Below are 20811 nucleotides of genomic sequence, written 5' to 3' on the forward strand. Positions count from 1 at the left end.
TTAGCAAAAATTAAATATATTTTCTCTCTATACTTAATAAATAAAATAACAATTCAAAACCTCACGTGTCACATTTAAGTGAGGTGGAGGGAGAGAGGATGCAAATTTCTTGTTAATATAAATTAAATACTTCTTTATTGGATCTTGTATCATTTGAAAATGACACGAATTGTAATGATATATTAGAAATATAATATAAAAAGGGAAAGAGAAAGTAAAAAAATGAGTAAAATATGAAATAAAAATTCAATATTATCCAAAACAGAATTATTTTGGGTAGATGAAGAGAATATGATATAGTTGGGCCAAAAGCAATGCCCAAATAATTTATGTAAGGCCCAGTGTTAAATCCAAATTAATACTGTCAAAATACAATAGAATCTGTGCAGTGCGAGTTGCAATCAATGCTAGAGAGAGAGAGAGAAGTATCTTCTTCCACACAGCTATCACGATTTATAGGAATTTCGCAAGTGGATTTCCATCGTCCATAGCTTAATCTCGTCCAAACAATATGAAGATTCAGTGCAACGTCTGCGAGAAGGCGGAGGCCAACGTCCTCTGCTGCGCCGACGAGGCGGCGCTCTGCTTGCCCTGTGATCAGAAGGTTCACGCCGCCAATAAGCTCGCCGGTAAACACCAGAGGGTCCCGCTCTCCACCGCCTCTACGCAGATGCCAAAGTGCGATATTTGCCAGGTTGGATCCTTTACCTCTCTCTCTCTCTCTAGCAAAATCTCTTCGACTAATTTTCAATTGAGTTGCTCAAATGTTATTGGAGCTAGGTTAAACTATTATAAAATTTTTAGATTTCATTATTCATATATTAATGTACAAAATTAACATGTGCAAATGCAATACTTGATAATTGTATTGTAAATTAATTTGTTATGTGTATCTCTTATAGGATTGGATAAATACTGTTGATTTTATGCTTTGTGTGTTTGACTTGTATAGATAAAATATCTGTCCAATGATTACACTTATTTGTGTGAAGTTGAGAGCTTGTTTTTGTGTTGATATATTATTGGTGAGGGGTGTGTGGTTTTGATTATCATATTGCTTATCCAACTCATATTTCGGGTCAAAAGAGACGGAGAAAGGGAGGAAATATGAGAGGAAAGAAAATTTCTTATTTTGGGAATCGGATGAAGTTTTAGACTTACGAATTGCACATTAGATTGTGATCTATCATCCTTGTTTGATTGTCTTGATGAACTTCCCATTAAAGATGTGCTATGAGTTTAATATATCGGCGTCTATCGGTAACAGCTCCTGCTGCTCAATCTGAAACATGTACGGAATCTCAGTCTGAGATGGTGGTTGGGTTTTATTTGTCTCTAGATGAAGTATTTCATAGTTGTTTGAGGGCATGACATATCTCTTCGGTCTTGACCCAGCAAGCAGGGTACTGAGGGCTGTTAATGTTGGATGCTGAAGCATATATCATGTATCTGCGACCGACTGTTGTTTTTATCGAGATATTGACGAAACTTGTTATCCATTTGTAATGGGGGTCATAAATCTTGATCATTCTACGCTAAAATGTCAATAACTCTCCTTATCATACCATCACTTATTATATTCTCAATCTGAAACATGTAGCTCTCTGCTAAACGTATGTTAAAGGCGCAATGTGCCAAGTTCGAAATGGTTCCGATCTCTCATTTAGGACCTCCTCATATTAGCTAGTTGAAATCTCTCTTCACATCCTTGTTAATGGTTTTCTCAGTGGCTCCCTTATTCTTGAAACATGAGAAAGGCAAGGATAAAATAGAAAGAGCATATTTGTATCAACACGTCAGTTTTAACAAACATTGGTCTACCTGACTTCATAGGATAGCATGGAAATATAGCCAAGTTTATAAAAGCACAATTATTTATTTTCTTATAAACGAAATTTTAATTTTTCTTAATTGTCCAACTCATCCTAATTTTAGTGAAATCGAAATTGAGTTGGCAGATAGAAAATCCTAAGTGGACGAAAACGAAGAAAATTAGTGATTTCTCCACAGTCTGCCAAATCTGTTGATGAACTCCATCTCCATCTCCATCTCCATCTCCCTTTCATTCTTGTGCCTACAATGTGAGCTTCCTTTGGTTTGTAATTTCATTTTCATTATAATATATTATTTTGCCATAGGCAACAAAGTCATGGACAAGTCTGTTGGGTACACCAGTTTATTCAATTGTTCTGTTACCCCTTTGTTTTTCCTTTATCTGTTTCCCTTTTGTGACACCACGGCTTTTGCAGAAAATTTACTCTTCTCTGAATTGGTGAAATATCTATTAAGTTAGTTGTTGTTGTGCTATTCCCATTGTCCTGTTACTCATGTCATTCCAGAATTCTACTGTTTATATTCTAATTATGGATCTTCTCCATGCCTCTAAATGTGCTTCCATTTGTGCCATTTTTTTGCATGAGCGGCAGGTTGAGTCAATTGATGGAGTTAGAGACAGGAAAGTGTTAGCGAAAATACAATGTAATTTTTGAGAAAATAAGTAAATATATTCCAACAAGATGACGGCATTTGATGCCTAAACACACCTAATAGTCTGGTCAGTCTATGATTGATATCGTGCTAGATTGCTAATGTTACACCCCTGCATCTGTTTTTCTCCCTCTCTAAGGGTGTTCTTGAAATTATGCTGATCCAAAAAACCAATTATTATGCCAATGTCTTCCAAATTGCTCTCTCATACTGTTGGCTAATTTAATTCCCTATTCAGATATTGTTCCCCTTATCTTCTGTCCTAAGTTGGTAGTTATGTTTTAAGACATATAAATTGATTTATGTGCTCTTGCTCCCATACTATTGGCTATTTAAATTTGCATTCCAGTTTATCGTTCCTCTCACTCTGTCAGCTTCTATCATAACTTGGTACTGCATTTGAGAGAGAGAGAGAGAGAAATAGATTTATGTACTTTTTTTCTTTATTGTGATATAATGGTATGGAAGTGCTTTAGATGTGATTTAGCAATTTAGCACATGACTTCCATTTTTCAGGAGGTCTGTATGTAATCTTCATCAAAGGTAGTTGTCCTTGCTACTGAAACTAACCGTGATTATCATACTAAATGCTTTACTATGCAGGAAACTGTTGGCTATTTCTTTTGCTTAGAGGACCGAGCCCTACTTTGCAGAAAATGTGATGTTGCTATACACTCAGCAAATTCCTTAGTATCAGGGCATCAAAGGTTTTTACTCACAGGAGTTAAGGTAGGCCTTGAGGCTACTGAAGCTCATGCCGAACCATCTCTAGGAAAGGCAAATAATGCTGAGAAAATTTCAGAACCAGAACCTCATTCTCTTCCGAAGAAGGCCTCCCCAGCATCATCACCTGCTCAATATGGTAAAGGCATGCCTGTTCAAGCTAGCGGATGTGGTGATTTTCCATTATCAAAGCTGTCCTTCTCTGGAGGTTCCGCTGGAAGTATTTCGCAGTGGCAGTTTGATGAATTTCTTGGATATGGTGATTTCACTCAGAGCTACAATTTCATGGATAAGGAGTCATCTAAGGTATATAACACATAGAGCCTCATATCTTCAGAACACATTTGTATTCACTTTACCAGCTTCAAATTTACATAGAGATTCTGCATCATGTTCAACTTATTTATCGGATAACCTACACAATCATAACCCTTTTATGAACGTATTTTACCAGGCAGACAGTGGGAAGCTTGGAAGTTCAGATAGCTCCCAAATTCTACTAACTGCTGATGGTGAGTTAGAGGGTGATGATTGCCTGGGTCAGGTGCCAGACACATATTGGGCAGTGCCACAGATCACTTCTCCGCCCACATCATCCGGGCTTTACTGGCCTAAAAGTTTTCAGAATCCACCGGAATCTTCTGCGTTTGTGCCTGACATAAGTTCCCCACCCCTGCATAATCTCCGTCATGCTACCAACTCAAAGCGGAGGAGACACTCTTGATGTATCCTATGCTGTTCACAGTCAGAGTCTTGGACGACATAGCTCGTCAGGATTAGGATAGATGGCGTTACACGTTTTATATTTGTTGTGTGATTTGTATTTTATGCGGTTCAGCTGTCGGATGATTAGATACCCTAGAATGTTGTCGATGGCTCAAGGCAGAGATGATAGAATTTGTATCTTGGATTTATGATTAGCTGAATCAAAGAGTGTATAATAAAGTAGAATAGTAATCTTGTAATTGTTTATGCGAATTTAGAAAAATGATGGGTTTTGTGCAAATGGAATACTGGCCAGTTTTCTCTCCTGTTCTGTTTTGGAGGAGATTGAATGATATCAGAGTTTTTATGAGGTCAGGTTTGTGAGCAAGACAATTCGTTTGGAATTAAATAGAGTTTACCTCGCCAAAACTAACCCATTTAAATCCTTTTTTCTCTTTCTCTTAGGGTGTGTTCAGTTTTTCAGTTATAGCAATTATTTCTTGCAAAGCCCTAGAAATTAACAAGGCCCGCACTGTTTTCTTTAGAAAACCTCAAAAACAATTCTTCCAAAATAGGTGGTTTTCAATTCTGGACCACTTGCTTGCACCAAGAAATAGAAGCCTAGTTACTCATTTACCCTCCAAACTCCTCCTCTCCTCATCCCTCAAACTCCTCACATCTTGGCAGTAGTTTCTCACGGCGGCAGCGGCGGGATGGGAAATCCGATGACGGGAGATGCATACCGGTACAAAGCCGATAGTTTCTGATACCGCGACGGCGGATTTCTCTGAAGTGCGGGGCAGCCGCTTCGAAACAAAGGGAAATTCGAAACAAGACACCGGAGAAGGCGGCTGCGAGATTGTCTTCACTTATTTTAACAGAAACAAAGCGGCTCTAATCTTCGATTTCGGTGAACGTCAGGGCCAGAGCGAGGCAAACTCCCTTCAATTTTCGTTTCCCCCATCTGTGCAGAGAAACACCCGCGGCGGCAGTGGATCGTACGGTGGCTACAGAGGAGGAGGTTAATTGTTTTTTTTGTTCCGATGCTTGATTTTATAGGAGTATTACTTGTTTTTTTCGTTTGGGGGAAGGAGGCGGCGGATTGTGTTTCTGGGTGGTGTTGAAATCGGAAGAGATGCATTACATATGAAAAATTTCACCAAAATACAAACCCCCTTCTTCAATTCAACAAAAAGGGAAGCCACGATTCCTTCCAATTTCAAAACTTTCTCCCTCTTTCTTGATAATTGATAATTGAAATTCAACAGCTATGTTTTGAAATTATGAAGGTGGGTGTATAAATTGTATCTATATATGGAAATGGGGATTTAGTGTGTGTGAGAGGTGAAGAAGAAGAAGAGATACAATGAGAAGAAGAAAGGAGCGATGAGTGTGATGAGTTAATGGTGAGACTGAGATGAATATGAGAGCAAAGGCGACCGGCCACCTTCAGAGGTTGGGTCCTAATGCAAGAATTGAGTTGGGATGTCGATAATGATGATGAGGAGGAAGATAATGGTGAAAGCAGGTGTTGAAATATGTGGAAACAGATGTGGAAACTGCCCTCTGCTGCATGGACCAATTCTTGATCGTGATTATTGATTCATCTTCAACAGCAGATTTAGAGATAAGTTGAAGGAGGGTGAGGTTAAAGTGGGCAATTTGTTAAAATAGCAGGGATAAAACAGTCTTTGACTTGTTAACAGTGATGTATGAACAGTAATTCGGGTCCTAATCTAGCACTGAAATCTTGAATACTAAACACAGACTTTGCTCACTCTATCTCAGGTCAACAGTAACTCAAATCTTGGCGGGCCTATATCTTGTAAATAGTGAAACAAGCAAGGTGAACACGCCCTTAAAGAGCACTGCCATTTATACTCTCGGGTCTTAAGATAAATAAAAGATCAAAAAAACTAACCTGGTCACTAGAATTTTAATATTAGGGGTCTAAAATATTTTTAACAGTTAGTGGATTTTTGTTGTTTTTATAAGTGATTGGGACATATACTCACTATAAGGGCGTGTTCACCTTGCTTGTTTCACTATTTACAAGATATAGGCCCGCCAAGATTTGAGTTACTGTTGACCTGAGATAGAGTGAGCAAAGTCTGTGTTTAGTATTCAAGATTTCAGTGCTAGATTAGGACCCGAATTACTGTTCACACATCACTGTTAACAAGTCAAAGACTGTTTTATCCCTGCTATTTTAACAAATTGCCCACTTTAACCTCACCCTCCTTCAACTCATCTCTAAATATGCTGTTGAAGATGAATCAATAATCATGATCAAGAATTGGTCCATGAAGCAGAGGGCAGTTTCCACATCTGTTTCCACATATTTCAACACCTGCTTTCACCATTATCTTCCTCCTCATCATCATTATCGATATCCCAACTCAATTCTTGCATTAGGACCCAACCTCTGAAGGCGGCCGGTCACCTTTGCTCTCATATTCATCTCAGTCTCACCATTAACTCCTCGCGCTCATCGCTCATTTCTTCTCCTCATTGTATCTCTTCTTCTTCACCTCTCACACACACTAAATCCCCATTTCCATATATAGATACAATTTATACACGCACCTTCTTAATTTCAAAACATAGCTGTTGAATTTCAATTATCAATTATCAAGAAAGAGGGAGAAAGTTTTGAAATTGGAACCCATTTTGTTGAATTGAAGAAGGGGGTTTGTATTTTGGTGAAAATTTTCATATGTAACCCAGAAACAAAATCCGCCGCCTCCTTCCCCCAAACGAAAAAAACAAGTAATACTCCTATAAAATCAAGCATCGGAACAAAAAAAAAACAATTAACCTCCTCCTCTGTAGCCACCGTACGATCCACCGCCGCCGCGGGTGCTTCTCTGCACAGATGGGGGAAACGAAAATTGAAGGGAGTTTGCCTCGCTCTGGCCTTAGCCCCGTCGCGGAAGTCGAAGTGGAGCTACATTCCGGTAACGACGGGTCTATGTCAAACCCTAATTCTTCGAAGGCTGACCGACGACCTTTGACTGACGTTGATTTTCCCAAAGTAGAGAGGAGGACGAAGATGAGACTCGACCGCTCGGTTTCTCTTAAGCCGCCACTTCCTCCGAAGGAGAAGGCTGCTGCTTCTTCTTCGAAATCCAATTTGAGTTCGCCAGTTGAAATCCTCAGAGATAAGCCGCCATTTGAAATTCTAGTTCCACGCCCTCGAAATCCACTTCGAAAAGTTTAGTTTCGAACTGAGCATATGAGTTATTCGTTGCATGTAAAAACTAGGGTTTGCAATAATTGGAATAGATTGAATTGTGGTCCCATAGAATATGTATGTAAGTGTGGTCCCACCGAATATAGATTGAATTGGTGGTGGGGAAAACAAGTGGATGGTCTGGTTGTAGGGAAACCAGAAGACAGGGATGAATTTTTTTGTCTTGATATGTGTTGGTCTAATAGGGGTTGTTGTGTATAAATGTTGGACCACTTTATGTTTATATTGTTTACTTATGGTTGACACCTTTGCTTACAGATGATACATTTGAAGGGGTGGGCAGCGGAAGCATGCGTGCAATATCCGATCACATGAATTTGATCTATTTAGCAGATTATTTAGACAAATTCTATTCGCGCAATTTTCACATGTATCATGCTCATAACTTGAATTAAAACATGCTTTAGCATATAAAATCCCTAAAACATGCTTACTACGGAATTAGCCAGTTTACCTCGTAGATTCAATAAAGAATCGATGATGGCTTGCTCCGTCTCCACGTGAAAATCTTCAATACAAGACCTCAGATCTTCTGACTGGTGTCCCGGACTATACGCTGATATTTGTGTGGGCAAATCTCACCAACGTACTAGGACTCGAATAATGGAAGACAGAAACTGCTCACGGAGGAAGCTCAAATTTCGAGCTCTCTCTTTCTAGAGGGGGACAAAAATTTTGTGTATTCAAAAGTCTATTTTCTATCTCCTTTATTCTCCTATTTATATAAGTCACATATTGGGCCCAGTCAGGGATCTAAGGAAGAATTTGGATCAGGCCTCACCCAATTAGCTTTTTACTAATTAAATTGAACCCACAATTTAATATAAGCTTATATTGAAATATTACAAGCAGCCACTACAGAAGTAATATTGCACTGTCTTTCCAAATCCGAAATTACAAGTATTCCGGGTTTCCTTTATTAGCGTTCAATTTATTTCCCGTGCTTAAGATAGAAACATCCATTAATTAATTATTGTCTGCTATGGACTTAATTAATTAACATATTTTATTCTCCAAGAGTGGACTCAGCAAGAAACTCTTATTTATTATTCATAGAGTAATCAAACTCCAACTAGCTAGGTTCCGAATAATAAAACCTCGTTTCGAGCTCCTCTTGTGGATGTTATCAAACGAGACTCTCCTCGCGCACGTTTCAACATAATAGCAATCCTAGCACCTCTAGATAATGATCACCACTACCCAATATACCTGGATCGTTGGGTTACGAAAAACCCGCACCTTTGGTAAGTCAAAGTAGTGGATACTCAATATCGTATGCTCAATGCTAACGTACATTGATTAAGAAATTAATTATGAAGACCTCATCTTTCAGTAGATAGCATAAAGACTCGTCTTGCTGTTAGATCCATTCAGTGCTATACCACACCAACGTCATCTTATTTCAATAAGGTTTAGAAATAATCGGACTGACATTGCAACCTTTCGCGATAGGTAGTCTAGGCCTATCTAGGTTGTGAAATTCTTATTTTTCTTTGTTTAGAACTGACCGTGTTACCTTAAATTGGACGACGCCCACAACCGGTCTACTAAAACAAAGACTTAGACTTTGTTACGTTTGCTCATACATTTAAATATGCAATAAACAACCATTAAATGTAAAACATAACAACATTATGACAAAAATAATCTGTTGCATTTATTGGAAAATAACCATTAGAGTTTTACAGTATGCAATCACTCGAAAGGTGATTTCTAGTATACAAAACCCTAACAACATTCACTACAAGGATCCACTACAATGGTGTTTGGAGACATTGGAAGGGGGTGGAAAGCGGTATGTAAATGGTGAGTGTGATTACATTCATAAATGGATATGGACAAGTGGTCAAAACTGGAGGTTGATGATGCTCTGGAGAAACGGGGGGTAGATGTCAGTGGTTTGGAGTACTTCTACCTGTGGCCAAGGATGACCTTGGAGAATGGATTGGTGCGGCTGTTTGACAACCAGTCCGCAATTGACATGGCAAATTTAGGAGTCAAATATGGAGTCGTGGATGTTTATGCTGTTCATGTTGGGGGTATGGTGATTGATGCTCCTGAGGGGCCAGAAATGCCTATGAGTCAGTTAACACCAGAGGAAGTGCAAAATGAAATGGAAGAGGAGAGATGGGACTACAACGAGAATTTGAGTCCGGTTAGGGTTACATGAACAGGAGCAAGAATGGAAGACGAAGAGTTTGATGATGAGGTGGTGGCCACAAAGAAGGGAAAAAGAAAGGTTGATGATGTTGAACAGTCTCTACACCCAAATATTGTTCCACCGGACCTTAGAAGACTACCAGGACGGCCTAAGGGATCAAGGATGAAGTCGGTTCAAGAGCAGGCCGAGATACGCAAAGCCAAAGCAAAGACAACACGATTAGCCTGTCGCATTGTTGAATTCCGAGAGGAGGATGATGGAGGGAAGAAAATGTCTAAGAAGGGCCTGATGGCAGATTACAGTTGCCGTCTTTGTGGTGAAAAAGGACACAACAAGAGGATATGTCCCCAAGCCACTGGTGCTGCCGATGCGCCTAATGGTATTTCACTAACATTGACTCTTCTTGAATTCTGAGTTTTTTATTTGTTGTGCTATAATCTGTTCACAAAATTAGTTTGATTCATTGATTATTGTTTTGTAGAGCTAACTGTGAGAAAGAAGCGGAATCGTGCCGAGAAACAACCAAAGTGCAGTTTGTGCCACCAGCCGGGACACAATAGGGCACGTTGTCAAAGTACGATCGCGAACATGCTTCCCGAAGGCGGTGCCTCGTCCTCTAACCCTCTCAACAAGAAACGTGGTTCATCCTCACTCACTCGGAAGAAGAAAGGAGGGAAGAAAACAAATTGATGAAGAAAACAGATTGATTTAGTGTGATCGGTTTTTTGTCATGTAACATATACAATGAATACTTATTGGTTTTCTTGCCTGTTGCTGGATTGTTAGTTTTTGGATTTGAGTGTTGTTTTATTTTGGTATGTGAAGATGCAACCAGCTGCAAGTAACGTAACGTTTGTTTAGGACCAGTTTGAAGTACTTTATGAATATAAAGGATGGCTTTCGCATGTATATTTTTTGCATAGTTATGCCCCAAATTCCAAACCCAATTTCGAATAAGAACAGGTTCGAATGCCAAAGAAGAAGAAGCAAGCAAGCTAGCTCAAAAATGCATCGAACTCAAAATACAAAATTCAGACAAAACGGTATGTGAAGATGCAACCAGCTGCAAGTAACGTAACGTTTGTTTATGACTAGTTTGAAGTACTTTATGAATATGAAGGATGGCTTTCGCATGTATATTTTTTGCATATTTATGCCCCAAATTCCAAACCCAATTTCGAACAAGAAATGTTCGAATACCAAAGAAGTAGATGCAAGCAAGCTAGCTCGCAAATGCATCGAACTCAAAATACAAAATTCAGACAAAACTAGGATTTTCATCAAATTAATTCACCATACAAAATAACCCAACAATAACTACAAAACATAGAGCATATACAACAACATACACTAATTTCTCCAATTTTGCCTTCATTTATGCTTTAATTCAATAACTACAAAACATAGAGCATATACAACAACATACACTAATTTCTCCAATTTTGCCTTCATTTATGCTTTAATTCCGTCCAACATCAACTCTACAGCCTCAATGTTTTCATTAATTTCTGCTAAAACCAACCCTAAATCAGAAGCAACAACTGAGGTTGACGAAGAAGAGGCTTCGCCTTGATTAAAGTCGCTATTGACGATTCGGAGTGCCACTACCTCCTTACAAAAGCAGCGCAGTGTCCTAAATCGAAGATCGGTCAACCGCCGTTGTCGCCGGAATTGCCGCTGGAAGTCGACCAATGCATTTCAAACGGTTTGTCGGTGTGTTGCAGGGATGGGGGAAACCAGACGAAGAATTAGGGTTCTTCGCTGATTGTGTGGAGAAGAAAGAGAGTAAGAGTAATACAAGAACAAAATGTTAGTGTTTTTTATTTTTTAATACAATTAATAAATGTTAGTGTTTTTTAAGAAAAAAAGATAATTGGTGTTTTTTAAGAAAATAATTAGCAAATTATTTAGTCACTAATAATCTAGTTTTTTGTTTAATTTAGTCAAACTTTTGCTAAGTAACGGTTGACTTGCGTATTTTAACGGAGCCGTCTAAAAAGGACCTAACCGAGAGCGATTTTCGTATGTTATGGACCCGAAAACCTGAAAATGAATGTTATGGACAAAATTCGTAATTTGATCATATGTTTTGGACCAAAAAGGAGTTGTACTCTTTATAAAAATAAAAAGCAAAAGTTTAAATATTAAATATATTTATAAAGCTCAAGAAAATGTAGTTAGATATCATCAAGATTCAATTGCCAAGATCCAAGGCCCACTGCCCTAATTTGCGGCCACGGGCTCGGCCTCACCGAGCCGGATGGGCGGCTATTCCATGACTATTAAAAGTAGTGAATTAAACCATAATTTTTGTACCTTTCACAATTTTCTCATGCACTAAAATTATGATGAAATGTGTACTTTTATACCTTTTCTCATTATATCTTCACCACAAAAATTATGATGAAATGTGTACTTTTATACCTTTTCTTATTATATCTTCACCACGTATATAATAATCATCTAGAAATCGACAATCATAATGTAAAACAATGTTAAATTTGTTAATATTCTGATTCAGTGGCGGACGTAGGTGGAGCATGTGAGGGGCTTAAGCCCCTCCCAAACCATTTTTTTTCAATAAATTTCTATTGCAAATTTTTTTCAAAATTTTCGAACCTATAGTCAGCCCTTGCCAAGTTAATAGCTTTGATGTCTAAATTATTAGAGGTTTAATGGAAAGGAGGGGCTGAAAATATAAATTACACCTCAAAACTTTACAACCATGGAGTTGAGAAGAGGAAGACGATGAATAGTAAGAGCTATTAAATGTAAGAATAAAATGGTAAAAGCAGAAAAAGTACTGCCTATTCATACTGCAAGTCTGCACACTATTTGAATAAATAATAATAAAAAGTAATGCACTAAACTTACAATAAACTAAATGAATAAAATAATAAAAATTGAAAAGGTACTGCCCTATTCTGACTGCAAGGGTTAGGTTTATGGCAGGTATATTAATTAAAAAATTAAAATATTTGTCTTTATCTAGCCCTAGTTCATTCACAGCGTTCCACACGGCAGAAAAAAAATCGAAACTTCTCCCACAAATTCCAAAAGAGAATTACTTGTCTTCTTTACAACTTTAATTAGTAGAGTAAGGTCAGTTTTTCCTTTTCCTTTGTCATAGTTTACACAATGTGTTAGATACTTTAAATTCATTATTCATAACTTTTATTTACATAGTATTTTGTGATGTATTGAACTAATTTGCTAAATTGCTAATACAGAAGAACGTTACTTTAAAAAAATGCAAAGTGGTGGTTCTTCATCTTCTTCAAGTGCTAGAATTGTTGAATTAGTAGAAAATCAGTCTGCAACAGAAGTTGAATTGGATTGGAATGATATTGATGCTGATCCAGGAAAGCGAAAGTCAATAGAGGCTTTTGATGTTGCTATTCGGGATAGAGTACGGAGAGAGTATTTGGTTAAAGGTCCTTGTCAACCAATTGGGAATACATATCCGAAAAAGAAATATGGTATTCAAGAAAGAAGTTTTCAAGATGCTTGGTTTACAAAATTTCCATGGTTAGAGTATAGTGAATCAAAAAATGCAGCCTTTTGCTTTTGGTGCTATCTTTTCAAGCAATCAGATAAAGGAGGTCGATATGCAGAAGATGCTTTTACAAAGACAGGCTTTAACAATTGGAAAAATGCACTAGAAAAATTCAATCAACATGTTGGGGCTGCAAATAGTTGTCACAATAATGCTCGAATTCAGTTTGAAGCTTTTCAAGATCAAAGGCACAGTGTGGCAAATGTATTTCGAGCAAATACTCGTAAGGCGGAAGTTGCATATCGTGTTCGGTTGACTGCTTCATTGGATGTGACTCGTTTTCTTTTAAAACAGGGTTTGCCTTTTCGTGGACACGATGAATCAAGTAGTTCTTCAAATCTAGGTAATTTTCTTGAGTTGCTTCAATGGCTTGGTCAACATAATGTCGATGTTTCCAAAGTGTTGGGTACAAATGCTCCTGCTAATAATCAGATGACTTCTCCACGAATTCAAAAGGAATTAGCAAATGCTTGTGCTTCAGAAGTCACACTTGCCATAGTCAAAGATATTGGGGATAGAGTTTTCAGTATCTTGGTTGATGAGGCTCGAGATGTTTCATTGAAGGAACAAATGGGTGTTGTTTTAAGATACGTGAATAGTGAAGGATATGTGATTGAGCGATTTCTTGGGATTGTACATGTAACTGACACTTGTTCTCGTTCTTTAAAAAATGATATTGATGCTTTATTAGCGAAGCATAATTTATCTCTATCCAGAGTGAGAGGTCAAGGATACGATGGAGCTTCAAATATGCGAGGTGAGTTCAATGGATTGAAATCTCTAATATTGCAAGAAAATCCTTATGCCATGTACATCCATTGTTTCTCTCCCCAACTCTAATTAATAATTGTTGCTATTACTAAGGGTGTTAGAGTTGTGAAGGATTCTTTTAACTATATCTCTATGATTGTGAATATGGTTGGAGCATCTTGTAAGAGAAAGGATCAACTTAGGAAGTTGCAACATGAAAGATTAGTTGCACAACTTAATGATGAAGAAGTGACTAGTGGAAGAGGTCAAAATCAAGAAACTACTTTGGTAAGACCAGGAGACACTCGTTGGGGCTCGCATTACTCTACATTGCTTCGTTTATGCTCTATGTGGCCTGTGGTTGAGAAAGTGTTGGAAATTGTTAGAGATGATGCCACTATCCTTGATAATAGAAGTACTACTGAAGGCTTTATCGAAAGGATGGATAATTATGAGTTTGTTTTTACTTTGCACTTGATGAAACACTTACTAGGAACTACAAATGAATTGTCTCATGCCCTACAACGGAAAGATCAAAACATTGTACAGGCTATATCATTGATCCAAAGTGTGAAACATCAATTGCAAAGTTTTAGGGAGGATGGATGGGAAGCCATGTTAGACCAAACAAATAGATTTTGTGAGTTGCACAATATTTCACAAGTTAATATGGAGGACATCATACCACCCCCTGGTCGAAAAAAACATGGAGCAGAGTTGATCACAAACTTACATCATTATCGGGTAGAGATTTTTTATCAGGTAATCTAATATTGTTATTCATATTTTATCGATATATTTACTTGTCATTAACTTATTGTGGCTGCAATGTTAAGGTTGTTGATTTAATTATACAAGAGATGAATAATCGGTTTTCTGAAGCTAGCACCGACTTGCTAAAATGCATAGCGTGTCTTGATCCAAGAAATTCTTTCTCTGAATTCAATGAGAATCAAGTCATTCATATTGCTACTTTATATCCCGAGGACTTCTCTGCGAGCGAATGTTTACATCTTCCACGACAAGTTAGTAACTTTATTGTTAATGTGCGGTGTGATCCTCAATTTGTTGCGCTTAGTGATTTGGGAAGTTTTGCTATGAAAATGGTCAAAACTAAGAAGCATTTAGTTTTTCCATTGGTCTATCGGATTATTGAGTTGGCCTTGGTTTTACCTGTTGCTACTGCTTCTGTTGAGAGAGCATTTTCTGCAATGAAGACTATCAAGACTGATTTACGAAATTGAATGGGAGACGAGTGGATGAATGACAGTCTAGTTGTGTACATTGAGAAGGATATTTTTTAACGATTGATAACGAGCCGATCCTGCAGCGTTTTCAATCAATGAAAACACGTAGAATTCAATTGCCGCCGCTTTAGCAAACTGTATTATTCTTTTCGTCAAACTTGTTTTGGATTAATTTTATGTATTAGATATTTATTTATTTTTAGAATTTTTATTAATTTTTTATAATATATATATATATATATATATATAGAGTCTCATTATTCACAAATCCACTCTTAAAGACCGAACCACCGAACCATACCAAATTAGGGTTTTTTGATCTAGTTTTTTATGGATGAGAGGCACAAATTTATAATTTATTTTCACCTTCATCACGAGCCTATTTTAATTCATCCGAAGGTAAATAAGTCATACAAACGTGTTACAAAGATTTAAATTCATTCCAGTAGGTTTTTACTTCATTCCAGTAGGATTATTACTTCATTCCAGTACGTAAATGCGATTTCGCCGTCGCGTGTCGTTCTTTCTCTCTACAATATCTATCATCACCGCCACAACGCTGATATGATGTAATAAACACATGGAATGATGCAATAAATTATTGGAATGAAGTATGTGAAGTCCTACTGGAATGAAGTAAAAACCTTATCCGATGAAGTAATAACGTTTCTGAATGAAGTAATAAACGCACTTGAATAAATTGCATTTTTTAATGTAAATAAAGTAAAACTCAGGTCAATGAATTCAAATGAAACATATGTTGAATCATTTCAAAACCTACTGGAAGAAAGTAAAAACATGTTGTAGTTTCAAGGTATTACGTACGGAATGAAGTAATAAATCTATACAATGAAGTAAAATGGGCTTGTAATGAAGACCGAAAAATTTACACAGCAGCACATCTCATCAAAAAAACTAGATCTAATGGCCCAGATTTGGTCTCTAGTTCGGTCTTTAAAATTGGTTCGACATTGATCACAACCCTATATATATATATATATATATATATATATATATATATATATATATATATATATAATATGTGTGTTTTTTGTCAAGATTTTTTAATGAAGCCCCTGCCAAGATTTATTCCTGCGTCCGCCACTGTTCTGATTTAAATAACTAAATTTATCGAACTTTTAATCGTATGGAATAATTGCGAAAGGTACAAAAATGAGTTTGATTCATTATTTTTGAAAGTTATAGATTGACTAGAAAATAAATAAAATTTTTATTTAAATAACAATATTGTGTCTATTATATATATATATATATATATATATATAATATGTGTGTTTTTTGTCAAGATTTTTTAATGAAGCCCCTGCCAAGATTTATTCCTGCGTCCGCCACTGTTCTGATTTAAATAACTAAATTTATCGAACTTTTAATCGTATGGAATAATTGCGAAAGGTACAAAAATGAGTTTGATTCATTATTTTTGAAAGTTATAGATTGACTAGAAAATAAATAAAATTTTTATTTAAATAACAATATTGTGTCTATTTTACTATCATGTTGTGTGGAAACAACCTTTTACTATCCTTTCATTCCTCTTCCCATACTAAGCTAATTATTACTCCACCCTTCTTCAAAATCAGACACACTTTGTTAATTTTGTTATCCGCGATTTAAAGACACAATTACCTTTATTTTATTTTTAATATGTGAGACACATACTCTACTAACTCATTACAATCATATTTTACTATTCTCTTCGTCTCAGTTCATGTGATTGATTTCTTTTTTGCCGTTGTTTTGAGAAAAAAATAATAAATAGTTAAAGTGTTGAAAATGTAAATAAGAGAGAATAACTATTTATTATCATTTCCACCAAACACGTGCGGAAAAAAGTCAATCTTGAGCTAAGAGGGAGGAAGTGCAAGACTTACATTCTACTAATTTTTTCACCTATTTCTTTTATAAAGTCATACAATATCTTAAATCACATACGAAGTCAAAACGTATTTTTAAATGACGAACGGAGAGAGTATGGTACTATTACTCAAAATAGATTGATCCTCTGCGGTGGCTATATGCACACAATGTTGTGGCCTAAACGCAAGCTTTGATGAATTAAACGCAAATGTTGTGATATCATATTTATTTTCTTTATTTTGTCCACATCTTTTTCGTACCTCATTTTATGCTTTTAAATACAAAATTACATTGTAAACGATATTTGCGCAATTGGAGTTTTTTGTTTTTTATATAAGATTGATGACTTGCGCAGTTAATTAGATATAGTACTTTAGTTTAATTCAATTTATAAATTAAAGTACTCACTCTCCTTCTGAGTCCTATATCTTTTTAAGTTAATCCATTATAACCGGGTCATTTTCTTTTATTTACACAAATCTCATTTATCTTACTTTACTCTTTTTTACTTTATTTTTTCTCTATCTCTCTATATTTTATCTTTCTACTTTATTCTCCCTCTACTTAACTCTCTTAAAACAATTTTTTCTTAAACACTATACCGAAATAAACTTCTCTAATACAAAAGGACAGATGGAGTACTTATTATGATGATCATTCCTAAAATACAAAGATTAGGTTAAATATAATGAAAAGTAAAGTGAACACATTAACCAATTTAGTAAATATTACAGAAAACAAAAGTAATGTAATTTGTAGTATTTTAAAAGAATAAAATGATGTGGACAAAGTAAAGAAAATATACCTCCATGCGTTTAATTCATAAAAGCTTGCGTTTTGGGCGAGAACAAACACCTTATCTGCTTCAACAAGCAAAGCAAGAGCAGAGAGTAGAGAGAGGCAACAATGGCAATGGCGCTTACCACGTCTTCTTCACTCTTCATATCCAAATACTCACCCTCCTCTTCCTCTCCCTCTCCAAGGACTACGCCCTTCCTCGGATTTTCACTCTCCGCTTCCACCAACAAACCTTCCCTTCAATCCAACCGACTCTTCTACATCTGCTGCCAAGACAAATCCTCTGCTATACCGGCCGAACAGCAGTGGATGTTTGATGATCTCACTGGTCCCGTCAGTATTTCTCCGCTCTTTAATTTTCTACTTCTCTTAATTTGGGGAATTTTATTTTTCTTAAAGCATAAATTGTGTAGTCCTAACTAATGCTAAATTTCGTTTTAACATACACTAGTGAGTATAATTGGGCGTATTTGTTTTCAAATTGTTCATATATATATATATATATATTGTTTCACATATGAATAAGTAAAAATTCAGTAATCTCGTAATGCACATATGCGGTTGATTGTTAAACATGTCCGTGGGGTTGCTAATTCGACTGTCAGATGATTTGTTCATCTGTGAGGAAGGAGAAGGGGGGGTTATGCTCCATACCCCTTCAGACAGTCTAGTTGTTTAATAGTACTATTTGTGTTAAAATCATCAGATTGCTCATTGTTTTTTGTATGTTTCAGGATGTGTGGAATAAAACATGGTATCCCAAGGCTAAGGACCATATTCCTACCAGCAAGACTTGGTACATAGTCGACGCTAGCGACAAGATTCTTGGAAGACTAGCATCCACAATAGCCATTCATATCAGGGGAAAGAATCTTGCTACTTACACTCCCAGTGTCGACATGGGAGCTCATGTTATAGTGGTAACCTGATATTTTTCTCAACACATGTTTTCTTCTTGTCACAAATCACTTTAATTAGGTTTGGTTGCTTGGTCGGCACAGCAGGATATTAGAAAATAGTGGAAGTGTGACATCTCAAGTCTTAGAAAATCAAAATTAAAGATAAGTAATTTCGAAGAAAAAATTGTTTGATTCAATTCTACTAGGAGGGACAAAATTTATAAAATAGTATTATTAATTTTTAATAGTCGGGGATATTAATAGAAACATGCATGGCCTGCCTCCTTACCTTGCTCTTGCTGTATTAACAGATCAAGCTGTTGCAATTAATCTACTTTGATGATTTGGCAATCTCATTGCTTCATTTTCTTTTTGGTTGTTTTGAACTAGTATTGTTCCACAAATATTGCTTCATTTCCTTTTTATGTTCTGTATATTCACAATTTATATACTCCCCAATGGCATACAATAGGTGAATGCTGAGAAGGTCGCTATATCTGGAAAGAAGAGGACACAGAAACTCTACCGGAGGCATTCAGGAACACCTGGTGGCATGAAAGTGGAAACGTTTGATCAGCTTCAGAAGAGAATTCCTGAAAGAATCATCGAGCATGCTGTACGCGGGATGCTTCCTAAAGGGCGGGTAAGTTTACTCTAGTTCATTGCTACTTCAAATGATAAAAAATTGAGTATCCACCGCTTAGTTATTGCATAAGAAAATATGTTCTAACTAGAATAGTGTTCTTTCATTTTCATGTTCCGACTTTCTGAAAGAGCAGTTTCCTAGTGCATCTATTTCAGATTTATTCTGACAACTAATGCTTTAGTCTGAACATGCTGGCAGGCAATACTTCTACTCTAGTTAATTACAAGAATCAGAGAGTAACGGAAAGTAATCAAACATGATTTCCTATTTGTTGTGTTTCTTATGTTCCTTATACGCATTGCAGCTTGGCAGATCATTGTTTACCCATCTTAAGGTTTACACTGGTCCAGACCACCCTCATGAAGCTCAACAACCCAAGGAATTGCCTATAAGGGATAAGAGGATAACAAAGCAGACGTAGGTGTTTACGTTTCTTTGAGGAAATCGCTTAGAGACAACATTTTCAGATGTTTATATGGATTCCATCCTTCACTTCAGCTCTCATGTGTCTGGGAGCACCCTCGTAACCATTTTCCCAAGGCATTTAAGCACAATCAGAATTGTTATGAAGCTCTTTTGACTAAACATTTGCATGATTATGTATTTTTGTACGTTTTGTCAGTCTATATTATCATTATTATCATGATTATATATCGCATAGAATTGTTGTTGCTTTACTAAACAAGCTGAGGGATCTCAAATCATCAGAAAGGAAAGCCATAAAGCCAGTTAAGAGTTGTGTATAAGAGTTGATTCCAGGTATAAGGATAACCAACAAGGCTGCAGTCAAGCCTGCCTCCATACGTTGATAGATGGCCATCCTTCCTCATCTGAGTCAGCAAAAGTATGTTGAGCAGAGTTGCAGGTTTGTCCATGTTGTTCAGTACAGTCTTCACCACCGCCTCTCCTGGAGGTTTGCTTCCCGGGTAAGTCGCTTCTTCAACGGGCTTTTTTGTGGAGTTGCTTCCCAGAGTTGCAGGTTTTTTTTTTGTGGAGTTCAGACTGTAATAGTTAAAAAAATCTAATTTTGAAAAGCAGAGAATTAAGTTACAAATTATTAAATTCTTAAAATCAAATTATTAGTATATCGTATATCAAATTTAATTTGTTTTGTGATATAGTGAGTAAAGCTAAGAACTCTTATTTTATAAAGCAAAGGAGAAAATATTAAATAAATGAGTTAGGAACATGTGATTATTTTTTTTAATCTAATTTGAGTGTAAAGTTCCAAAAACAATATTTAAAGAATTAAATTTGTAACGAAAAGTAAAAATGATAAATTTCTTAAAGTCAAAACAATAAATTATATTGGTATTAATATATCACACGTATCAAATTTTAATTTGTTGCATGATATACTGGATTGAACTAAAAATTCTAATATTTTATAAACAAATTTTTTTAAATATATAGGTTTAAAATATTAAATAGATGATAAATGGTTTTATTTCTTTTTATCCCATTCATCAGTTAGAATTTACAAATAAGATTTTATTTCACTCTATCCCGTTCATCAATTGGAATATATTCATATACTACTGTTCGGGTTAACTCAACATCCCACTTTTTTTTAGAGTTGTGATTTTGGTACATAATGTCTATGCCATAATGTCTTTATGTTTTTTATAATTAAATTTTATATCTTAACTAATATACCCTAATGTTATTTATTCTTATCTAAATTCCATAAATTTAAATTTGGTAAATT

The 20811-nt window shown here is 36.1% G+C and overlaps 3 protein-coding genes across 3 annotated transcripts; all 3 read left to right on the top strand.

The window, feature by feature from the left end:
* The first annotated feature begins 396 nt into the window (after positions 1-396).
* Positions 397-4216, top strand: LOC121783999 (B-box zinc finger protein 22-like). The gene is made up of 3 exons (XM_042182179.1): positions 397-694; positions 3091-3516; positions 3665-4216. The coding sequence occupies exons 1-3, from the start codon at positions 512-514 to the stop codon at positions 3932-3934; spliced, it is 879 nt and encodes a 292-aa protein (XP_042038113.1). The 5' UTR covers positions 397-511; the 3' UTR covers positions 3935-4216.
* Positions 4217-12579: 8363 nt separating this feature from the next.
* LOC121784235 (zinc finger MYM-type protein 1-like) lies at positions 12580-14879 on the top strand. Its single transcript, XM_042182398.1, has 3 exons — positions 12580-13642; positions 13811-13923; positions 14472-14879. The coding sequence occupies exons 1-3, from the start codon at positions 12580-12582 to the stop codon at positions 14877-14879; spliced, it is 1584 nt and encodes a 527-aa protein (XP_042038332.1).
* Positions 14880-17601: 2722 nt separating this feature from the next.
* On the top strand, positions 17602-19752 carry LOC121783236 (50S ribosomal protein L13, chloroplastic-like). Its single transcript, XM_042181249.1, has 4 exons — positions 17602-17891; positions 18293-18478; positions 18930-19100; positions 19408-19752. Exons 1-4 carry the CDS (start codon positions 17667-17669, stop codon positions 19522-19524), a joined length of 699 nt encoding a protein of 232 aa, XP_042037183.1. The 5' UTR covers positions 17602-17666; the 3' UTR covers positions 19525-19752.
* The last annotated feature ends 1059 nt before the right edge of the window (positions 19753-20811 follow it).

This window comes from Salvia splendens, chromosome 21, assembly GCF_004379255.2.
Source record: "Salvia splendens isolate huo1 chromosome 21, SspV2, whole genome shotgun sequence".
NCBI classification, from domain to species: Eukaryota; Viridiplantae; Streptophyta; class Magnoliopsida; order Lamiales; family Lamiaceae; genus Salvia; species Salvia splendens.

Coding starts and splice junctions, on each gene's coding strand:
- LOC121783999 (XM_042182179.1), top strand. CDS start 512: ATGAAGATTCAGTGCAACGTCTGCGAGAAGGCGGAGGCCAACGTCCTC. Junction 695..3,090: donor CAAAGTGCGATATTTGCCAG/GTTGGATCCTTT, acceptor TTTACTATGCAG/GAAACTGTTGGCTATTTCTT. Junction 3,517..3,664: donor TGGATAAGGAGTCATCTAAG/GTATATAACACA, acceptor GTATTTTACCAG/GCAGACAGTGGGAAGCTTGG.
- LOC121784235 (XM_042182398.1), top strand. CDS start 12,580: ATGCAAAGTGGTGGTTCTTCATCTTCTTCAAGTGCTAGAATTGTTGAA. Junction 13,643..13,810: donor TGGAGCTTCAAATATGCGAG/GTGAGTTCAATG, acceptor ATATGGTTGGAG/CATCTTGTAAGAGAAAGGAT. Junction 13,924..14,471: donor AAAATCAAGAAACTACTTTG/GTAAGACCAGGA, acceptor TGCAATGTTAAG/GTTGTTGATTTAATTATACA.
- LOC121783236 (XM_042181249.1), top strand. CDS start 17,667: ATGGCAATGGCGCTTACCACGTCTTCTTCACTCTTCATATCCAAATAC. Junction 17,892..18,292: donor TTGATGATCTCACTGGTCCC/GTCAGTATTTCT, acceptor TGTATGTTTCAG/GATGTGTGGAATAAAACATG. Junction 19,101..19,407: donor GGATGCTTCCTAAAGGGCGG/GTAAGTTTACTC, acceptor TACGCATTGCAG/CTTGGCAGATCATTGTTTAC.